The sequence below is a fragment of the Lissotriton vulgaris genome, unplaced genomic scaffold (assembly GCF_964263255.1).
Source record: "Lissotriton vulgaris unplaced genomic scaffold, aLisVul1.2 SCAFFOLD_1186, whole genome shotgun sequence".
In the NCBI taxonomy this organism is placed as follows: Eukaryota; Metazoa; Chordata; class Amphibia; order Caudata; family Salamandridae; genus Lissotriton; species Lissotriton vulgaris.
Window position 1 is genome coordinate 336,377 of NW_028251468.1, and position 21,689 is coordinate 358,065.

Genomic DNA, 21,689 nt, shown 5'->3' on the forward strand with positions numbered 1-21,689 from the left:
ACAACATTCATTCTCAGCCTACATATCAGAATACAGATTTTAGCATACTAAGACTACAAAACACAGATCTCCAAGCCCCAACTAATATGACCACATCTTCCTCTCCCTAATGATATTCTGCTGGCTCACCTTGATGTCCAGGACCATCCTCAAAACCAATTGAATTATCTATGGGGCGTTTGCAACTGGCCCACCTGCCTACCTGTCTGACCATATCACCATCTCCGGAAGCCACGCAGCACACCCGCAGCCAGGGCAGCACCAGACTAAAAACAAAGAAGTGCAAAAAAAAACCAAGACAACAGGCCTTGTCCATCGCCATACCTTGGGTCAGGGATTTTATCCATGGCTGTTGCAATACTGTTCCTAGTTAAGAAAGAGGTAAAGACTAACCTCTTTAAGGAACACAGTCCCATGATACAGTATCAGTCCACAAACTATCTTCCCTCCTATCACATGCACCCTGTGCATCTGCTTATGATCCTGTACAGTGCTCGCTGCCTTCCAGCTAAGTTTGCACTACATAAATACCAAATACATACATCCTAACGTAGATGAGAAATGTTTATCCTCTTAAAATATGTCCTTGTCTTTTAAAAAAAAGTGATATATTACTCATTTATTCCTATTTACTCTTTAGAGACAGGTGTACTACTTCAGATATTGTAAAAAAGTGACATAAGGAAATGTCAAAGCATTAGCTGATATCCAATATGCAGGTTACAAAAGTAAAATAACACCTATTACATGTAACAAATACCCCAATGTTTGCCCTGGAAACATGCAGCAAAACTTCAGGACAAGGTGTAAGGAGAAAAACAGCATACCTTGTCTCTCTGAGCCCAGTGTCACTTTCACAAACATTCTTGCACAGCTGATTTCAAATTCATAATCAAAATGTAAAAATGCACCTGATGCTAATTAATAGGCCATCCGAACTTACAGCACCATGGTGTAGTTTCCATATTTAGAAATTTAGGGTCGGGGCACGAAAATTGGAGTATCTTAAGGGAAGGTCATACAATTGCACAGAGTGCACAAACGGTTGATCTTTTTAAAATTTGCATTTTACATGGCTAGACCCAACTTGGAACCACACACAATCTACTGAAATATGTTGGCGTAAGTATGTGTATGGGGGTATTAAAGGAAGGAATCTTATTATTTTATTGCGGTACTGGGGAGGCATTGCTCCACCATGAAAAGTTATTTCCTAGTTTAGAAAATGAGAAAAAGGTTTAAAGTTTAGACAACCTTTAAGAGCTACTGAAGAGAAGGAGGTGACCTCCTGGAATGATATGATCCACATGACCATTGTTTGGTAATATGTAAAGCCACTTAAAGTCGCAAATCTACTTCAATCATCATAGTACATCTATGGTGAGAAGGTTACTAACTTAATATTATTCCATCATGATTGTGGAGAAAGGAGAAGAATGTAGGGAATCTCCCCTTTTCTGCTGATAGCACGAAGAAAAAATACAACTTTGAAAGATCTGTTGATTTGGCAAAGATGGCGAGGGTAGGGAGGCTTTAGTCTTTTAGATGTGGATACAATGGACAGGTTGATGCCTTCCAAAGGCTATGATGAAAGGAGGCGACTGAAAGGGGACTCTTTTCTATGCTATGATATTAAAACCTAAAGATTCCTTCAGTATCCCTTATTAGCTACGGGGTTAAACAGTATGTGCATATCCAATACTTTGAATGAACATTTTGTGTTCAATTGGTGCGAGTTTAATAAATGTAAAGTTTACACAAGAGAGAATGTAGGTACTCCTTTCCCAGAAAGGGTGGCTTGTTTCAGTTTCACAACAAAAAACATGCACATACACTTACACTCCCCATACACACACACACTTTTTCTCTCCCTCTATTTCTCTCTCTCACTCACAACCTTTGTATCGACATGGTCACACGCAGAACAGTATGACGATTGGTGTACAGGTCTGGCTTTGTCCATTGAGGTTTTCAAATATTGTCACATTGCCACTCTGAGCCGACATACCTCATCAAAACAGGGTAGATGATAGCAGAAAGAAAATACATGTGTGAGGTGTGCAACCGATGGGCAATTATACGAAGTGTAAACAGGATTTGGACGTTCTTTGTGCTATTAGTGGTCCAAAGAGAGCTAAATTTTGCAACATGCAGGTGCAAAATCCTTATATTTTATGATTAAAATGTTCTTCTGATGCTGAAAACAGCATACATGAATGCACAAACATACACATATGCATGTAGACACGGAGAAGTGTGTTGATAACACTGCAATGCTGCACTTAAACAGCTGTCTCTTTCAATTTTCCTTGGTGCAGAGGAGACCACAAGAGGGAAAACATGAGAAGCCGGAAGGGGAGGAGTCTGACACTGATGAGAAATGCACAATCTGTCTCTCTATGCTGGAAGATGGCGAGGATGTCAGGTAACTTCACTTTCGTTTTGTTTTTGAGATCAAGTCTTTCGATAAGTAGTTTACCATCACTTTAGCGATTACTTAAATCATTATTGCTACATGAGTGATCATTTCATCACTGTCTATTTATGGCAATGACTTTAAAGGTAATTTATTGTGTTCATATTATATGACCACCTGGAGAGTAGGGGTTCAGTTGGTGAACAGGAATGGCACTGACTTTGGCATTGCAATGTCAAACACTCCCATCTGTTAGAAGAGTATGAGTGACTTTACAAGTTTATGTTCTGCAGCATGCTATCTTGAATTACTCAATTTGGGCAGACAGATATGCACAGACTGAAAGAGAGGCATGTATAAACACTGATAGCGGTGTGTGGGCTGATGCAGCAAAATGAATCAGACAGAAATGGCTGTTCACAGGAACACCTTTGTATCAAAAGATAGAGAACTCCAATGTTTCCTTAGAAGAGCCTCTCTATATGGTCTAGTGGGGGCATTCTTATTTATTTTAAAGTCAGCCGCTGCTCCTCCGTTATGGGGGAGGAGCGTCAACCCACCCCCGCTAGCTGCCTTAAAACAGCAGGAAAGGAACAATATTAATCACATTTTATTATAATTTTATTTTTCCTTTCCTGCCGCGTCTTTGGGGGTGGGAGCCTTGGGGCACAACAGGCACATGAGGAGTAGTGGGCACTGTGATCAATGCGCATGATGGTTTGGCTGGCCGTCGCACTGAAGCTGTCTCCAACCCGGGCTGCGTTGCTGGGTTGGAGAAAGCAGACAGTCTCCCAATCTCCTTGGAAGCCAAATCCAGAGGTCTCTGGCCAATCCTGATGCTGCTCTCATTACATTAGAGCAGTGTCTGGATTTGCCGCAGAGGAGTCTGGGAGCCTGTGCCTGCGAGAAGAGGAGCAGAGGAGTGTGACATGGCTTACTGCAGGCAAATTTCTGTTTATTTTGTCCCTCCAACCTCTTCCGACCCCCCCCACGCCTCACCACTGATCCACAACACCAGCCGACCCTCAGCCACTAGGGTTATTGGGCAAGCGTCATCATCGAGTCCTCTCCTAGGAACCTTGTGTACCAGGGTGGGCTCAAGGTTAATGGCTAATGGAACACTTGATGTGTTCTTAGAGCGGGATCTGGGTTTAAAACTGTCTACAGGTAGCCAATGTAGTTTATTTATTGATCATTTGGCAAGATTAAAAACAAGCGGTTTGATGCATATGGAGTTTCAATGGGCTCCTACATCAAAAGGACCTGAGGACCTTTTTGATGCAGACGCTTATTGAAACTGAGATACACAAACAGATAAAAACAGATAAAAACAGGCAAACACTAACAAAGACAGGCAAACACCCACATACATTAGGATCAAGCAACAGAAGGACATTGATAGACACATGGAACATATTGACCTTGATATTAAAAGTCAGATCAATCCTGACTCCGACAGTCATAAACTCAGGCAATAGATTGTTTTTTTTAAATCAAATTGTATTTTCTTTCAAATTCAAAAGTACATTTGCACAAATATTTCCGCAGGCCAAAGTGTGGTTTTGTTTGTTACATGAAGAAGAAATGCCTTCTGTTCCGATTGGATAACCTTCATTCCATTCACTGTATTTAGCACTTTATTAATGCTAATAGTGTGAAGGAATGGATCGTTACAGATGTGTACACAGACTTCTTGTAGAGACAAATGTTTCTTGCTATCATTTAAGATTTTTTTGTCTGTCAGCCCATCTGACCGCTCGTCTCTGTCCATCTCTCGATATCTGTCCATCGAACAGCTGTGCAGCTGTCGGACAAGCTATTTATCTGTCCACCCATCTGTTTGTCTGCCTATCTGTCAGTCTGTCTTGGTCATATCTTTTGTAGGTTCTCAAAGATCCATGTGTGGTTGTAACCGTCTGTCCCTAAATAAGAACTAATTTCGCTTTATAATGATGCCAGATAAAATGTTTGTCAGATTAACTTAACGTTTTTAGTTATCTTGTTACAATGATGCATTGGTTAGTAGAACAAGTCAGTGACTAGGTTGTTATGGGGTGGCAGATCCATGAGAGAAAAGATGGAGGATTGTGAAATGGTTGTTGCCAGGTTTCAAACCTGAACGAAGCTTGTATGCAAAATCCGTGTGCTGCAAGTGCAAATGGCACTCCCTATCGAGCTGTACTTCATGCACACTTCCGAAAACGTTTGGTACTCTCAACTTTCGATGTATGAGGCGGGAAAGGGAGATAGTTGTCACTTGTCTCACCTTTCGGCTCCATCTTTGCACCAACCACAATTCCTGAAACAAAGGAACTTCCACCAATCCGCTAAACACCCAGGCTCCTCTTCACTCGCCCTCACACACACCCTCCGCATATGTTGCACCCGCAGCCGCTCCTTCTCCTACATCGCAGCGAAGACCTGGAATGACCTTCCCCTCCAGCTCCGTACAGCCCTCTAGCTGGTAGACTCTAGACAGAGACTCAAGACCTGGTTCTTCGACAGTGACACTGTGCCCAGATACCCCAAGGGACAGAGTGTGCTTTACCAATGTTTATTGAGTGAATGGCCACTCAAATGGAAATTCCTTTTGCCTAGTCACAGCTTGGATCATATCCACAGATGATATCTGCTGGATCATATTGTTTTCCTCTGGGGGTTTAGACATCAACTATTCTGCTATGGAAAACATTCCAGTCAGTTGCCTTTTGAATCTTTCGGCTGGTTATTGCGGCCTACTGGTGCCTCTTGGTTTTACTTAATGTTATCATCTAGCTTCCCAAATTTATTCCACTAGACATAAACTGTCCATGTTCGAAGTCAATATGCGAAAATTGATTCAGAAGAACCAGTTGTAACTGGTCAAGTTATATTTACTTTTCATTAGGATATTTCTTATTCGCGTGACCCATATTTCAGTTTCGTTCATGAAAGTCCATTCTATATTCCACAAGAAACCCTCTTTTGGGTCCTGCTTATTGATGCAGTTGAGCCAGCGCAGTGCTCGAGAACAACCCTTGAATATGGGTTCTGGCATTCTTTGCAAGCTCTGCAATGCATCATTATGCCAAACGAGATTGCTTCTGCATTACTGGAACAGCCTCCATGACCCAAACGTGCGTGCAAACATTGGATTACGGAGCCCATCACTAGCAGCATTAAATGAATGTTCTTGCAGCTGGAGTTCAGAGTGTGCGGAAAATGATTCCAGCACTAAAATGAGGAACATTTATTAAATGCCTGCTGCTGGCAGGCCGCAGATTCTTACAGAAAATGCATCTGGGCCATCCTTGCTTTTCACAGTTCTCACGATGCACGCGATGCGCATTCAATGCAAATTTAATTGGAATGCAGCTATTGTAAGCTTCTTTTCGTGAACATGTTTTACTAGGTAACTGTTATACAGCGAATCATACAATTATATGATATTAATGAATTATAAAAATATTGCCTGAACAAATCCACTGCAAAAATGCGCTTATATATGAAGAAGCCAAAACACTGGCCCCCATTCGGGAAAAATACTTAAAAGTACAGCTAGAGATTTACATCTAGCCCTGGCCATACTTTACGTTTTTTTTCCTATTTGTCAACGGTTCTAGTAATGCCCGTGGAAAAGGCCAAGCACATGTTTCCTGGCATGCTACTGGGAATGTCTCATGGCAATGGCAGCAGGCTCCTACTCCTACTGTGTGGAATTCTACATGATGTAGAATTACACACAGAGCTGTGGAGCCCCCTGTACAAACACACACCTGTTTGTTTGTTTTTCTCTGCTTGGTAAACGTTAATTTGGTTGGAGCCATACAGTCACACCAAATATGGGAGTAATCCCTCGTCCTTCCCATACCCCAAGGGGACTTACTGCGGCCATTGGAGTGAATCTGTAACTCCAGAGTGGAAAGGGGTCAGGTCTAAGGGTCCCTAAATGTATATGTTTGTGGTTGCTCCCAAACGTCCAAGTGAAACCATGCCTTGGAACGCACTCTATGAATAATATGCATAGCCTAGGTTTATCCTATACACAAGTCCACCTAACACATTGCAAAGTAAACCAAAAACAGAAAAATCACAGTATATTTAGCCAACGTATTAGAAAATTAACATCACTTTATGACATTTTGAGAGGGAGTAATGAGGAAAAAAAGGAGAGAAGCGAGAGCAAGAGAAAAAGCAAGAAGGGATGACGAAGAAGAAAAGAAAGAAGACAAGGGGGGATGTATGTTGTGGTGGTTAAATTGTAGCGCTCAGAACCTCAAGATGTAATTTGGGATCTTAGCTTCACCATTAGACCAAAGTGTGTGATCGTGAGCTCTTTCTTTTTATGCGCAATAAAAGTGGACGGCTTCAGTTTATAGTGTACACAATGTCAGCAGAGGAGATGAAAGCGATCGAATGATAACACTGAAGTGAAGAGAGGCCGATAGAAGAGCAGTGACATCACACTCACTGCCCGCTCTCAGTTAGCAATACAGACGTGATGAAGATCATTAATATTGACGTCATTCTTTTTACGGCACTTAATGTGAAAGAAAGCCAAGCTGCCTACAGAGGTGTGTGTGATATCTTAACCTTCCCATTTTCTAGCGTTCATACTAGTAACCTTTCCTTAACACAGTTTGTGGTTTACTGATGTAATGTACTTTTACACCTTCCTTACTGTGGTGCTCTCCCTGCTGCTCAGCCAGTGATGTCATCAGATGGAATGTTGATTGTGTTGGTTTGGATGAGTATGTCAGTTGGTGTGGAGCAGTGGAGAGCCTGTTCCTGGTGGGGCATTCCTATAGACCTAACTACATCTGATCACCTGTAACTAAGAAGACATCTATGGAATAAAGTACAGATCTTATCACCTACTACACCTGGTCTACGCTTCTTTCATCGTTTTAACACTGGCGAAGAACCCATGGAGCTACCTTGGACTGATTGATTTTTAAAACTGAAGCAGATGAAGTAGCGTTTTTAATATAGATATAACGATTTGGAACCAAAAGACTTATAGACTTCAAGTAAGTGGAGTGGATGAAACCAGGCACCCCTTATGCCCCACCAGTGACCCTGTCAACGGTCGCCCTTAACTATATTGTGCCAGTTTCTGTATTCTTGCTGGTTTTGGAAAATGAATGACTCGCTTTATGGCAGTACATGTTGGATTTTCTTTTTTCCTGCCTACCAACAGACTATTAAGCTTAACATTAAAAAACTGTGTACTGCGTTGTGTGGCATGAGAGTTTGACCTCTGAACTACAGTTTTAAGACCTTTAAATCGAGCGCTCTGAGACTGAATTGAGAAGTTTGTTCTACACTTGCACACGTTATAAAAGTCGTGCTCTACTGCTTCTGACCCCGTGGAGAGAGAGATTAGAGCACAGCGCTGGCAATTCACTCCCTGTTTGTTTATTTTCGAGCATGTAACACGGAGCTGGCCGGGGACAGTTGAAGTAGAAGCCGTTGAAGTGTGCGATGTTTGAACTTTTGTGTAAGTTCGGTTTTCACACGCACACACCTTACCTTGCCTGCGTGTCTTCAGTGTGATGTCTGATCCTACGTGAGGTGGCTCGTGCTGAATATGCACGCGAGGATGCCTTAACGTGCCGGTAGCCACCCGGGACAACGTAATCTGCGTGCTGCCATTTTAAAGGTTTGGCGCAGCTATCTATTGACACAAACAGTTGTGTGGGAGCGCTTCTGGAGTCATTAACATGGAGATTGCAACTGCGTTCCTGGGAGACTGCAAGAAAGTCATAGCACTCTCAATCAGCAGTGTGAGCCGACGTGGGGTGACGATTTTTAAGCATAAAATGCTTCGTGCTACACTACAGGAAAAGGTACTGTTGATCAAATTACCAATGGAGGGGGTGTTTATCAGCAGACATGTCGGTAGATTTTTAGACTTCTGTGGATTTATATTAATACCAGCAGACTACGGACGGAGATTGAAGACCTCGGGTGAGAGATCGCTCATCGGACCACAAGACTGTTAATAACATTATTTATGCTGGTCATTGAAATGTTATTTTTTGTGTGAGTTTAAGTTTAAATTGGAGTGTGAGGTCTGGACTCATGTATGTTACGCTGAGTGCTCATCTTTGGGGTGGTTATATTGGTGGCGCATTCTGTCCTGATGTGATTTATTAATTCAGGGTGTGCTTAGGGTCCAAATGAGTTTATTTTAGGGTAGTATGTGCCCCGGGGTGGTGTATTTGTGGGTTTGTCATGGGTTTAAGGATACCCTAGATTGTCTTTGGGTTATGGGATACCTATAATGTTAGTTTTGGATTTATGGTTCCCAAAGGGAATTTTGACTGTATTCTGGGTTAAGGGTTACCCTCGTTTGATTTATGTTTTGGACTGTGCGTTATTGTTGCGCACGTAGAGTGTATTTTTGGTCTGTGTGTTACGGGTGCACACGTGGAAAGTTTACCTTTTGTGTAACTTCTCCCATTTGGTTTTGTTTTACCCTGTATATGGTTGATGCCTTTAGTAGGCGTGTGTGTTGTGCATTTTGGTTATGCACATTGAGTTTTGAGATTCTCACGTCTTATTTACTTTGGATTTAAGCAAACCAGGATATGTTTGCTTTGGGTTAGGGGATACCCTGGATTGATTTATGTTTTTTTTTGACTGTTCATTTTGGTTGTGCACGTTGGGTTGGGAGATTCTCATAATAGATTTGCTTTGGTTTAAGCAAACCAGGATATGGTTGCTTTGGGTTAAGGGATACCCATATTGGTTTTAGAGTATTTTGGGGTTTTATTACCCTGGCTTAGCTTGGGTTGTGTCTTCTTCCAATTTTTTTTTTGGGTGGACCTGTGTTTGTGCGGTTGGGGGTTGCAGATCCCTCTTCTGCCACTGTTGTGTACCTTAGTTTGTGGTGCACCTGGCTACTCATGATTGTGCCCATAGTTTGGGACGTGAGTTTTGTGGATAGTTTCCACTGGTCTTGAAGTATGTTTTAATTAACTGTTTTTTTTGTTTGTGATCATTATAAAGGGGAGATGGGTGTTGTATTGGAGTTTTCATCCATTTTTTCTTTGTCCTCATTTGTATGTTTGGTGACTTTCATGCATTTGTTGTTGTGATCACTTTGGCATGGGGATGTTGTATTTTGTTCTTATTATTGCATCCTTTTTGTCGGAACGTGTGTTTTTTCATCTTCACATGTTTTGTTTGTTTTCTTTCATTATAAAGCGAGGGATGTGTTGTAATGTACTTTTACTTAATACACCTTCCTTACTGTGGTTCTCTCCCTGCTGCTCAGCCAGTGATGTCATCAGATGGAATGTTGATTGTGTTGGTTTGGATGAGTATGTCAGTTAGTGTGGGTGGACTGAGCAGTGGAGAGCCTGCTCCTGGTGGGGCATTCCTATAGACCTAACTACATCTGATCACATTAACTAAGAAGAGATCTATGGAATAAAGTACAGATCTTATCACCTACTACATGCTTCTTTTACCGTTTTAACATTTACCATACATAGTATTACATGTAATACTTCATGCAATGTTGTATGATGTCAAGAGCATGTGGATAGGAAGGAAGTGCAAAGAGGGCAGATGAGTGGGGACACGGGGATTAGAGCGTAGGTGAGGTCCTAGCCTAGGGGTAGGAGGCAAGGGAACAGATAAAGGAAGGACAAAGGACAAACAGGGGGACATGTGTGAAGCGTTGAGAGAATAGATGGAAATGACACATATATGTGAGGATGAAAGGATAATCTAAAAGTGTAACTAGATGGGTAAGGAAGGAAAGGGGAATAAATGTGAGGGCAAAAGAGGATTGGAGCATAGTAGTTATGAGGATAGGAGTTATCAGAAAGGAGGACAGACATGAGGACAGTTGAATAGGAAGAAAGAAACACAGGACTAGGAAGGAGAGAAGTGGGTATGAGTGCAGAGACAAGAGAACAAGGCCATTGTAAAGGATGGAACAGAAAGGATAATAGGCGTGAGGAAACAAGAGAGGAGGAGGAAACAAGAGAGGACGAGGAAAAGTACAACTAACAGGGATTGGAATAGAGGAGAGGCGTGAGATGACGAGTGGACCGGCACCGAGATGACGAGAGGATAGGCGCGAGTTGACGAGCGGACAGGCACGAGATGACAAGAGGACAGGCTCGAGGGGAAATAGGGATAAAGGGGACAAGCACAGATGAATTATGTGAGAATTAAAGGATAGCAGTAAAGGGCAGGTAGGAAGAAGAGAAAGAAGTAGAAACGTGAGGGTATTAGAGGAGGCGAAGAAAGGAGAGTTAGGGGGAATGGAAAGGAAGGCATGCATGAGGCAACAGTGGAATTGGAGGGAAGAAACAGAAATAGGAGGAATGGCCCTGGGCTGGGAGGAACGGGAGAAGAGATTGAGCATACTGGGTACGATGGAAGGGAAATGAGAATACAAGGCACCAGAGATTAGGAAGATGGGGACATTTGTATAATAAGGAGGCTAAAGAGGTTTGAAGAGAAATTTGAGATTTGGAAACAAGGCATAAGGGGTTGGAGGGAAGGTAAAGAACTGGGAGAGGGGAAGTGAAGGGCAAGAGGAAAGGAGAAGGCTGACAAGGATACGAGGAAAGGGAATGGAGATATGAGAAAATGGACATGAGGAAAGGCATGGAGATATGAGAGAAGGGAGAGGAAGTAAGGTGATGGTGGTAAATAGATTAGGGAGGAACGAAACGAAGGCTTGAAGTGACTGGAGGGGCAGATAAGAATAAAGGGCCGTGGGAGGAGGTGGAATGTGAAAGGCGATTGGAGTGAGGCTGCTAGGAGCGAGGAGACACCACAAGCTAGGCAGACTCCTTCCTGTTACCATATGGTGCTGTAGGAAATGTATTAAATTGACCTCAGTGTCCTCTCTGTGCTCCAGCACTTCCCTTGGTTGGTCCAACATACGCGGTCAGGGATTACTTTGTTTCGGTGCACCAACTGGTACACTGACTGAGGGTGGCCTGCTAACGGTGTGCGATTGCTTTAATGAGGGGACGGTAACGCTGCTAGCCCAACTAATAACCGATCATGGCCTAGCACCGGGATGATTTCTAGATTACGGAGTCTGACCCAAGCTTTTGCACGGTTTTGGCAGACGGGCTCGCAAGAGCCCCGCATCACGGCTATTGTAACGGCTTATGAACCTGGGTCTACAGGGCATCCAATGGGATGGTCTGGAAAGGCATGAGTACTGCCCAAAGCTGCTGGAAGAGAGATCTCAGGCAGGAGATCGCGGTCAAGAAATGGGATAGTATGCTGACCTACAATTAAAAAAAGTGCTAAGGAGCACAAGACTAAAGTTTACACAATTTAACATTTTGCACCAGACATACTTACTCCCTGGGAGAATAAGAGATAGTATGGAGCGACCCGAGACCCTGCCTGAGATGTGGGTCATTGAGGCGGCTTTTTTTCCACATGGCCTAGGCCTGCACGGTAGTACAAATTTACTGGCACAAATAGTTCGCCACATGGGTGGCACACTGGAATTGATGACAAAGTTCTGCCTTCTGGGCAACTCCTCCCGAACCGCACCCAAGAAAGCAGGAAACCGACTGCTAGACCTTGCCCCGGTCTTGCCGAGAAAACTGATCACAAGACACTGGACAGGGAGGGCTGGTCCCACATATGCTAGGTGGCGGGTCAAAGTAGAACAATGGTCAAAGGCAGAGGAGGCCTGCAGTATACACAGACGCCCTCTCTTGGACATGTGGAATGAAGTGAGACAGAGTTTTGTAGAATACTCAGAGCAATCTGAGGCCCAAACTACAGAGCAGTCAGAATAGGAGGCGTGGAGGGTCCGAGACCACAGATCCCGACCGCTGAGGCATGGTTGGATATGGGGATTCACCATAAGGAGAAGGGATGCACTAATAAACGACCCCAAGAAGAGGTAACCCTAAGGATGATGCTGCAGTTAACTGAGCATGTGCATGTTGTACTTGTTAGAACGTTTGTTATGATAACTAGAATAGGCCTCATGTACTGTCCTGTCCTGTACGGATTACGTGTATTGCAAACAGATATCCTCTATATTATATGAATCTTCTCCACTGGGACATAAAACTAATAAACAGAGGTTTGAAAAATAAACAATGTAAATATTTATGCTAAGGGCAATTATGTAAATGTCTTATGTAACCTTGTTTCAAATATACTGCCTTATTCACAGCCTTAACAAGAAAGGGCCCTACATACATTTATGTAAACATTTTATATTAACTTAGGTCAGATATTGCACCTTGTTCAGAGCTGTAACAGAGGCCCAATGTGTTTTTACATAAAGACCTTATGTTAGCTCATGCTATCTTGGGGGCATATTATCAAGCCTGTGCGCTAAAATTATCGCCGCTTTATCGGCCGAAAACGGACGATAAAGCGGCGATAATGGGCTTGATAATATGCTCTGTGGAATTCCAATCGAAGCCCATGTTAGATGTCTTCACATCTAACATGTGCTTCGATTGGAATTCCATAGAGCATATTATCAAGCCCATTATCGCCGCTTTATCGGCCGTTTTCGGCCGATAAAGCGGCGATAATTTTAGCGCACAGGCTTGATAATATGCCCCTTGGTTCCTATATACTGGCATACTCCAATCCTGGTCAGAGACCCTAGGTGCATTTATGTAAAGGTCTTATTTTGACTTAGTTCAGTTATAGCACCTTACAGACAACCGTAACCGTGCCTGGATGTGCTTGTACTCAAAGATCTTAAGTTAGCTCATGTTATCTTGACTCGTAATCAGGCCCTCAAACTCAAACTTGAAACTGTATTGAAAAGTTGGGACTTAGTGTAACACAAAAATTAAATCACTGCTGAATGTAATCGTTAAGAGACTGCAAAACATTGTCTCAAAGCTCAGTGCGATGGTGAGAGTTGTACAAATCATTAGCTTCTCAATAAATATAAAGTTTTGAAGTGATCTTTACGCTTCTGTTGTGCAGCACTGTTAAAAGGCGACATCTATATTCAATATAAGTGGCGTATCTCTAAGAGTATAACATCTGTAAAATAATAATCCCCTATTAATCCACCTAAATATGTATATTTATCAACAGTTAATTAGACAAAACTCGCTGAGAGGAAACACGTTTTGGGGATTTGTAAACCACGGCAGCACACCCCTGGCGCAGGCAGCTGTTGGTAATGCTTTACTGGTCTGTGTAGTTTTGACTCCAGCTGGGAAGGAATTTGCAGAAGCCTACAAACTGTAGTTGTCTGGGTGTGAGACGAGCCCAGTAGACAAGCTCTGTTTGCTAAGTAAGAGAGCGATCCACTGTGAAGTGTTTCTTGGGAGACATAGGGCACGTTGAATAATAGACTACTTGTGGCTAGAAGTCCTCATAAAGTGGTGCAATTACATTCTTTAAACAAAACCTTAACTTTGAATCCACATGTGAATTTGTTTGAAGACAATCAGTGTATTTACTGGTACACCATGAAGGTAAGCACTCTAATAATCACAACATGAATGCATGAATGCCTAGATGCATATAGCTATTAGAAATCCAAGCACCCGTTTCAAGGAGCTTTATGGAGGAATCTATGAAGGTTGTAGGTACGCACATGTAGTAGGCGAATGCAGAAAGGTAATTTAGATTTTTCATAGTGACCTAGCTTGAGTATGAGAAGCTTCAGGGGTTAAGAAAAATGTCCCGTGATCTAGTCATAAATTGCAGTTAATCCGTTTTTGTCCTGGGATACATTTTATTAAGATTTTACAACACTTACAAGAAGTCTTTTCCACGATCCAGAGTCTGCAATATCACAAAAATAGCATTCACGAAGTTTTTGAATGCTATCTGGTAAAGGCCTTTATCTCAAAACGATTCTTCGAGCCCATTTGTTTATATGAATTATATAAATACATTTTTTGTCTTTTACAAGTTGTCCTATCAGTGCCCATTTGCCTCTCTACATCTCCCCAATATTTCTCTCTTTACATAGTACACTGAATCACCACACATTCATTTTGTTATCTCATTGATGCATTTTACTAAAAGAATCTATATTTATATTGTTTTATTTTTTTCACTGCTGCAGGCTGGGATTTAATGATTTAGTCAGACTCAAATACAAGCCAGACCTATTGGCTTTGCCAATGCTTTTTCCCTCGTTCTTCTCCTCTTTCATCTTTCTTTAATCCATTCCTACCCATCCCCTTTTATGTTTTCCAGTGCCCGCGTTCGTTTCTTCTTCCCTGCTTCCTCTTTCAATTTGGGTAATGGGGAATTTTGCAGACTACTACTAATTCATTTTTCATCATCTGTTATGTTTTATAAATTGCATTTTTTCTTCTAACTGGTCCCGGGGTTTCATACCTTTTCTGATTCCTTTTCTTTTTTTTTTTTTTTTTACAAAATCATAAGGTGTTTTGTCCAAATGTTTTGCAGCATTTTGGTAACCCTCCGAACTCGAGTTACAAGTCCGTTACCGCCATACTAGTAATTTGCATCTTGTATTGTTTTTAATCGGAAAGAGCTATGTAAAAATAAGACTTTTAATGTGTTCAGCTTCAAACTGTTTAGGTACAAGCTAGCATGATGTTAAAGCCAGTAGCTAAAGGTACACTAAACCATCAGTCCAGACTCAGAAGATTAGGTATTTCTTATTTTTTTATAAATTGTACATAAAATGTCTTCCACAGGAATCTTGCAAGCACTCACTGGAATATACAAGCACACGTTTATCAAGCCCAGTTTATGAACTTTGGAATTAGGGACATTGTCTTCCAAGAGTTAGTCCGAGAGCCTTTCAAAGATTTATTCAGTGTTTTCCTTTGTTATTCATTGGGATTCGCTTGACACAAGGGCTCTGCCTACAGACTAAAGAGAAAATCAAACATCAAAATGTACTGCAAAACTCAAAGTTAATGTAACATACACATGAAGTTGAGGATGTAAGATTTAGGAGTTGAAATTAAATATGCGTTTTTTCATTTGGCTCATTCCGGCATTCGCAGAGAACAAATTCTCTTCTGAATTTTGAAATACTGGTCCTTGTGCATCTATCTAGTACACGTTATAGCGCAATCCTCCGGTACCTGAGTGATTCTAATCGGGTCTCCCTTTGTTTCACAGGCGTTTACCATGCATGCATCTCTTCCACCAAGTCTGCGTTGACCAGTGGCTGGCTACCAGCAAGAAGTGCCCAATCTGCCGAGTGGACATTGAAACACAACTGGGCTCCGACAGCTGAAATTGGAACTGGAGGCACAATTTTTCTTATCAGGTCACACGGCCATAGACCTTGCAGCAAAACTTTGCCTTCTGAGCCAATTGATTTAGAGGACAGCCTGCAAGCACATTTGTGAAACAAGGAATTGGTGGTACGTAGTGGTAGGAGAGGATCCAAACAGCCATACTGGCCCAGTGTACGGGAGCTGGTTTTCCCAGAGCGAGAGGGCCCTGCGCTGCAGAAGTTTTCCTTTTAATCCTGAAGGTACTAGTCTGGTAGTCTGGCCTATCAATCCTACACGTCAACGGATTGTATATATACCTCTCAAATATGTAGAAACATGTAGGGGTCTTTAGCTATTTCTGTGGATGGCAACTGGAGCATGTGAGCTTAAGAAATGTCCTGTGTTTGGTGCCCTAGTCATCTTGTGATCGAAATGTCGCTGTTTTCTAATTTGCACCAAATATTTTTCATAGATTCCTTGTTTTTATTTGGTGCCGGGATGAACCATTAACGAAAGAAGTCGAATCTTCCCATCTTTCAACAGGCGGAAGCGATGAAAAAGCAAAATCCTGTTTACAGTTAAAAGGATAGCATTTTCGGCTGTTTTTTGCCTGGCTTTGTGTTTTTTATCATGTTTACAGAAAGTTGCAATGAGCGAGAGTGTGTGTGTGAGAGAGAGAGAGAGAGAAAGGCCTAAAAAGGAACAAAATCCTTTAGGGATAAACAAAATGGGTAAGAAGAATATTGGTTTTGCTGGAACGGGTCTGCTGTTGCTGGACACTAGGGCAAAGCAAGTTGAGACCACTCTGATTCTATTTCTAGCTTCTTCGCTGGTAATTGCACCATGAGGTTGTTAGCTCTCATTTTGCTGGACTTTCCACCCCACTACTGGTGTCATCGCTTCTGTGTGCCGCATGCAGTTACACATTGTAAATAGTCAGACCCATGGTTGTGAATGGGATAGGACCGGTGATGTGTACACAGTCAGGAAAATCCCATTCGAAGTGTAGCCAGTTGCCCCATTATAAATATTCAGAAGTAGGGTTGTTGGATGTACCCTGCCAGAGGAAAGAGAGACAAGGTGACAGCCTAGGCATGTCATGCTCCTGGCCACCTGCAAAACATTTCCTAGAATAGACCATTATGTAAGGCACTTTACATTCTGCATTAACAGGTTCTTATCCCTACCTGCCATTGATATACTGCAAGTATCCAATATAGGGGGCATATTTGTATTCTAAGGCCTATAAATCTGCAACAAAGTTTCTTTGAATAGCACTTCGTATAACACAGAATAGTAGTGTTTAATATTCCAATAGTAAACTGCAATCCTAGGCACAACATTCCATTAGTAATAACTGTGCATTGAAAGTTGATGTGAAGCGCTTAGTATTAAAAACAGAGATGCCTTTTGCAGGGTACATGTGCACTTTGAACTTTCCTGGGATTATTGATATTGAAGAGTTCAGTTGTAGACAGCCCAAGAGCCTAGAACCGTACTATAACAAGAGATCACCTCTCTCCTTCACCTGCTCAACCTCTTGATAACATAATAAATAGCCATAATTAATTTTTCACTGGGCTAAGTTTGCAAAGTAACCCGTTCCCCCTGAATGTTAGTGCCTCCAATAGATCACGTTTTCAACCATATAGGAAAAGTTGAAAAAACGCATTGTGTAATTAAAAAACAGTATGCTACAAAGGATAATTTTGCAGTAATGCTATTTCAGGGTTTAGGTGAACTTTGCAAACCATTTGCTCGCTGTCTCGTGGTTTACCCTAAAACTCCACAATTGCAATACAGGATACAATTCTCAGTTCCTCATTGTGCATATATGATTTTGCATAAAAGTGCATCTACAATGATATTTGTTCATGCTATTTATAGCCCCTTTACACACCACCTAGGTATACATATTCGAAATATGTGAGGCCATTTTAGTTTGGGGGTGGCACAAGTAATAACAATGTTAACTGTGGTTCCAAAATGGACACCCATAGAGACAAGGAGATCAGACTGGTCTTTCATTTTTCCCAGGATTAGTGTTGAGACATATTGTCATACTGTGTATTAAATCACGTAGCATTATCACCACTCTTGCCTTTTAACTCTCTATTTCCAAAACCGAATAAAAAGGGAAAAAACGGTTACTTCCAATTAATTTCTGAAGTGATACACAAAAAAGTAAGCTGCTACTAAGCCATTTATGTTGCATATGGGAGGCTATAAAGCCACCTACGCAGTTTGCAGCTCTTCCTCTCTACTTATTTTAAGCGATATACTGAGCACTGAAAAAGTAAGAAGACTTGAGTGCCTTTGGACGAAAAACTGCCTGGTTAAGCAAGTTGGGGCCAGCCTCCAGCAACAGCAGATGTCGCTGTCATCACAACCAGCAAGAGAATATGCAGGTGGCTGCTCCAAGTTACACTGGTCCGCTCCATGCTCTTATGCCAATTAGTAGCTTGGAGCAAACCATTTGGGGGATGGTAGTGAGTTTTAAGGTCTGCTTAATATGTGTTTTAACGCGCAAAAGTATTAAATTAATTGCCTAACGAACAAGCACAGTTTTTAAAAGGTGAATAAGCACCAAATTCCTATTGTAATCCTCTGGCCTGTGTGAATGGATGCAACCCTACAATGCTGGTTCGTAGTGTCTGCGACTGTACTGGTGTTTCCGGTTCTCCTGTGTTTGCTATCTCGTGCGAGTAGAATGGCATAGAATGATTTACCTTTCTAGGAAAAAAATGATAGTTTACAGGGTTTTGTGAGTTTAAATGCCTTATATTTAACAATCATAATTTATGACTAACTTGTAGATATTGTGGGTTCTTATTTAATTATTTTTATAGTTGTTTTTTGCATTTTTAATTATAATTTATTTATTTAGAAATGATACTAATTTTTTTGATAACTCCTATTACCTCATTTTGCATTGTTTCTGGGAATGGAATGCTTTGCATGCGTCGGTACTTAAAAACTGAAAACTTATCTTGTTAAAAAATCAGGGTGTGTGATTACAAACTGTATTACTGTGGTGCTTTATCTTGGAAACATTCCATACAAATGCAAACCTTTGATTCTGTATGATGTGACATAGTGGAAAACTGCAATATAGTGAACGTGTTTAGCGCACATATATATGAATATTATTTGCACTCATAATTAAACTGAGATAATCCTTTCACTTGCTTCCTAATGTATTAAACAGTTACAAGTAACACTTCTCAAAAACCAAATATATTAGCTTGAGTACTATTATTTCTGAAACAAAAGTGTTGTGCAGAGGTCATGCATTGTGGAGACCTCAGGTGTTTTATTTTGCACTGACAATGTGTCTTTCATGTTAATTAGAATTACAGAGTAAAATAGACTGTTTCTTACATGTGAAAGTCATAAAAGTGGTGAATTTTAGCAAGAACCATCTTATAAATAAATGTTGTAGTCTGGCTCAAGAACATGCTAGTTATATTATTGAAATAGTTTGATTACATAGTATATGTATTTGCATGTGCATCTATATACATATACATCTAGGAATATCTATCCATCTATCCATCTATCTATCTATTGTGTGGGTGTGAATATATATATATATATATGTATATATACATACACACAAGCACATGTGTATTTGTGTATTTTTATCTTTATGAAACCCTTAAAAAATATCTCCCATTTACCTATTCATGATCTCATGACATATTTGCCCACTGGGTCCCTAAGTAGGCATACCACGTGTTTGGACTTGGGGACAGGGGGGGGTGGAGTATGAAATTACAGATGTTTATCAGTAGCCATTTTCTCGTACTTCGATTGGTATTCAATAGGTTCTTTCAATGTTTAGTGAGGAAAGCATTTGTTTTTTATTTTGATTGTTAAATACGCACAGTGGTACAGATAGCAGCTATAGGGAACAGTGGATGGATCAAATAGAACATTTGTACTGAAGTAGGAGAAATCAGTACTTTAAGTGCTGTAGACAGACCAGAATGGTGTGCTCGGTCCAGCGGAGACTAGAATATGGGAACTGGGATGTGAAGAAGAGAGTTGGTCTGGCAACATGTAATTGGCAAAGTACTAGGCAATGCAGTACAAGTTGTATTTGTTTTGACTTATGTCATTACATGAATTCTGGATTTCAAAGTAAACAACTTAGCCATTAAAACACATCCCTTCCCTGCTATATGTAGTATTAGAAGAAAACAGTGGCAATTTTTCAGACCAAATTGTATTTGGAATCAGTGAAGAAAAACAGTTAAATATTACCAAATTTATATCAGACTCCCTCCTCAGACACACTCCTTTGAGCACATGGGCAGCAGCAAATGAACAAAAATGCAAGAAACAAGAGATACTGTCAGCTATAAATGTGCTTTGGCCCCTATACCTTTTCCCCTCTAAAATTATGAAAACTAATATTAAAAATAGCTATAATTGTTTTTAAAATATTAAAAGTAGTGCTCATTGTATGTTTTCTTACATTTTTCAAATTATAAGAAGAAAGGTACATTTCAGCAGTCACTCACTTTATGTTTACCACAAAATAAACATTTTGTTCACCTCACATTTCACTACACTATGTACAGTATAAACATTTTGACATGGGGTTTCATAAATGAAATATGGACAACGGTTATGTGACACTGTGTCTATGGACTCTATTTGTCACACAGTGCTCAGGCACTCAGTGGGACCTTCTACGTGATACACAGACGTACACAAAAATACAGTCCATAATTTCTACAAGTACATGAATACATATATTTGTGTGTAAATATATATGTTTAAGTGTATGTGTGTGTATTGATATGTATAAATATATGGATAGATAGAAAGAGATTAATATATGTATACTTATTTATACATATATGTACAGATATCAAGTTTTCTGTCCTTATTTTATACAACTGCAGTGTTTTATAATCCATAATTCACGGTAATTATGTCATATTTCTGAATTTCGGGCCTTAATTTATAGGTTTGGCATCATTTGTGTGCTGTATGGTGTTTGACCAACGAAAAGACTACAACATTTCAATGTGATAGAAAACATACATAACGAGGAAGATTTACCAATGCCCTAAAAACACATTTCGAGAATGAATAAATCATTCTGACCCTTTAAAAATCCTAACAAAATGTAGAACGTAGTATAAAAGATCCATAACAAAACTTTCTTTCTAAAATTTCATTTTTCATTTCATGATGCTTTTGACTTTTGCAAATTACTCATTTTAGGTTGTTGTGTCACCAACACCCTGAAATGTTCACATAATGTCTCCCGGGAGTGCTTAATTCACAAATTCTTTTTTCTATGATGGGTGAAGAAAAAAATGCCTTTTTTTAAAAAGGTGATAACATTGTTTTATCTGACTCTAAGAAGATAATAGGTGATTTTGACTCTGGAGCAGCTCGCACTTTTGTGCGAACACGCTGGTATCCCAGATACTCTCACCACACACATTCATATTTATTATTTTAAAACTGTCCCATGGATCTGGTCTTGTGGACAACCTCTGGAAGTCCATTTGTTTTTGGTCTAGTAAATCAGCCTGTTTATGTAACCAGGTCATTATCTTGTTATCAGGCACACTGAATGATAGAAAACAGGGAGACAACTTGGAGAAGGGGATGATGGTTATCCATGTATAAAGACTAGAAAAGACTATGTGTCAGTCATCAGTTATGTATTTTAATATTACATTCTAGATTTGTATGTTTTATTCGCGTGGCCCATGGATTTTAAAGCCCTTTATTCATTTACATAAGATCATTCCCATATTTAAAACTATGAGGAAACATGAACGAAGACACAAATCAGATACATTATACATGTACTTTATAACTCAGTTTTATGAGTTTGTGAGCTACTATCTACTTTTGATATATGCTAAAGTGACAGTTAAGTTGGACTGAAAACTTGTAGATTTGGCGCATCAATAGCATAGTGGTTGCTCCCTCACTATGGCTGACCTTTGCTTTTGCTTGCTTCAATTTCTCACTGCTTCCATGTGGTTTGCAGTCTGACGGTCTTCCTTTGTATTCAGGTTATCCACCAGCCTTCACTTTTTGAATTGGTGGATCGCTGTACCGGACATGAA

General features: G+C 40.6%; 1 protein-coding gene across 2 annotated transcripts in view; it reads left to right on the forward strand.

Moving 5' to 3' along the window:
• ARK2C (arkadia (RNF111) C-terminal like ring finger ubiquitin ligase 2C) overlaps positions 1-20,820 on the forward strand; it is a 206,823-nt gene extending 186,003 nt beyond the window's left edge. For both annotated transcript variants that reach the window (XM_086950827.1, XM_086950828.1), the window contains 2 exons: positions 2,319-2,425; positions 15,488-20,820. In XM_086950827.1, the coding sequence (XP_086806953.1) occupies positions 2,319-2,425; positions 15,488-15,605 (225 nt within the window). In that variant the 3' untranslated portion in view covers positions 15,606-20,820. The remainder of the gene's footprint in view (positions 1-2,318; positions 2,426-15,487) is intronic.
• Positions 20,821-21,689: the final 869 nt, after the last annotated feature.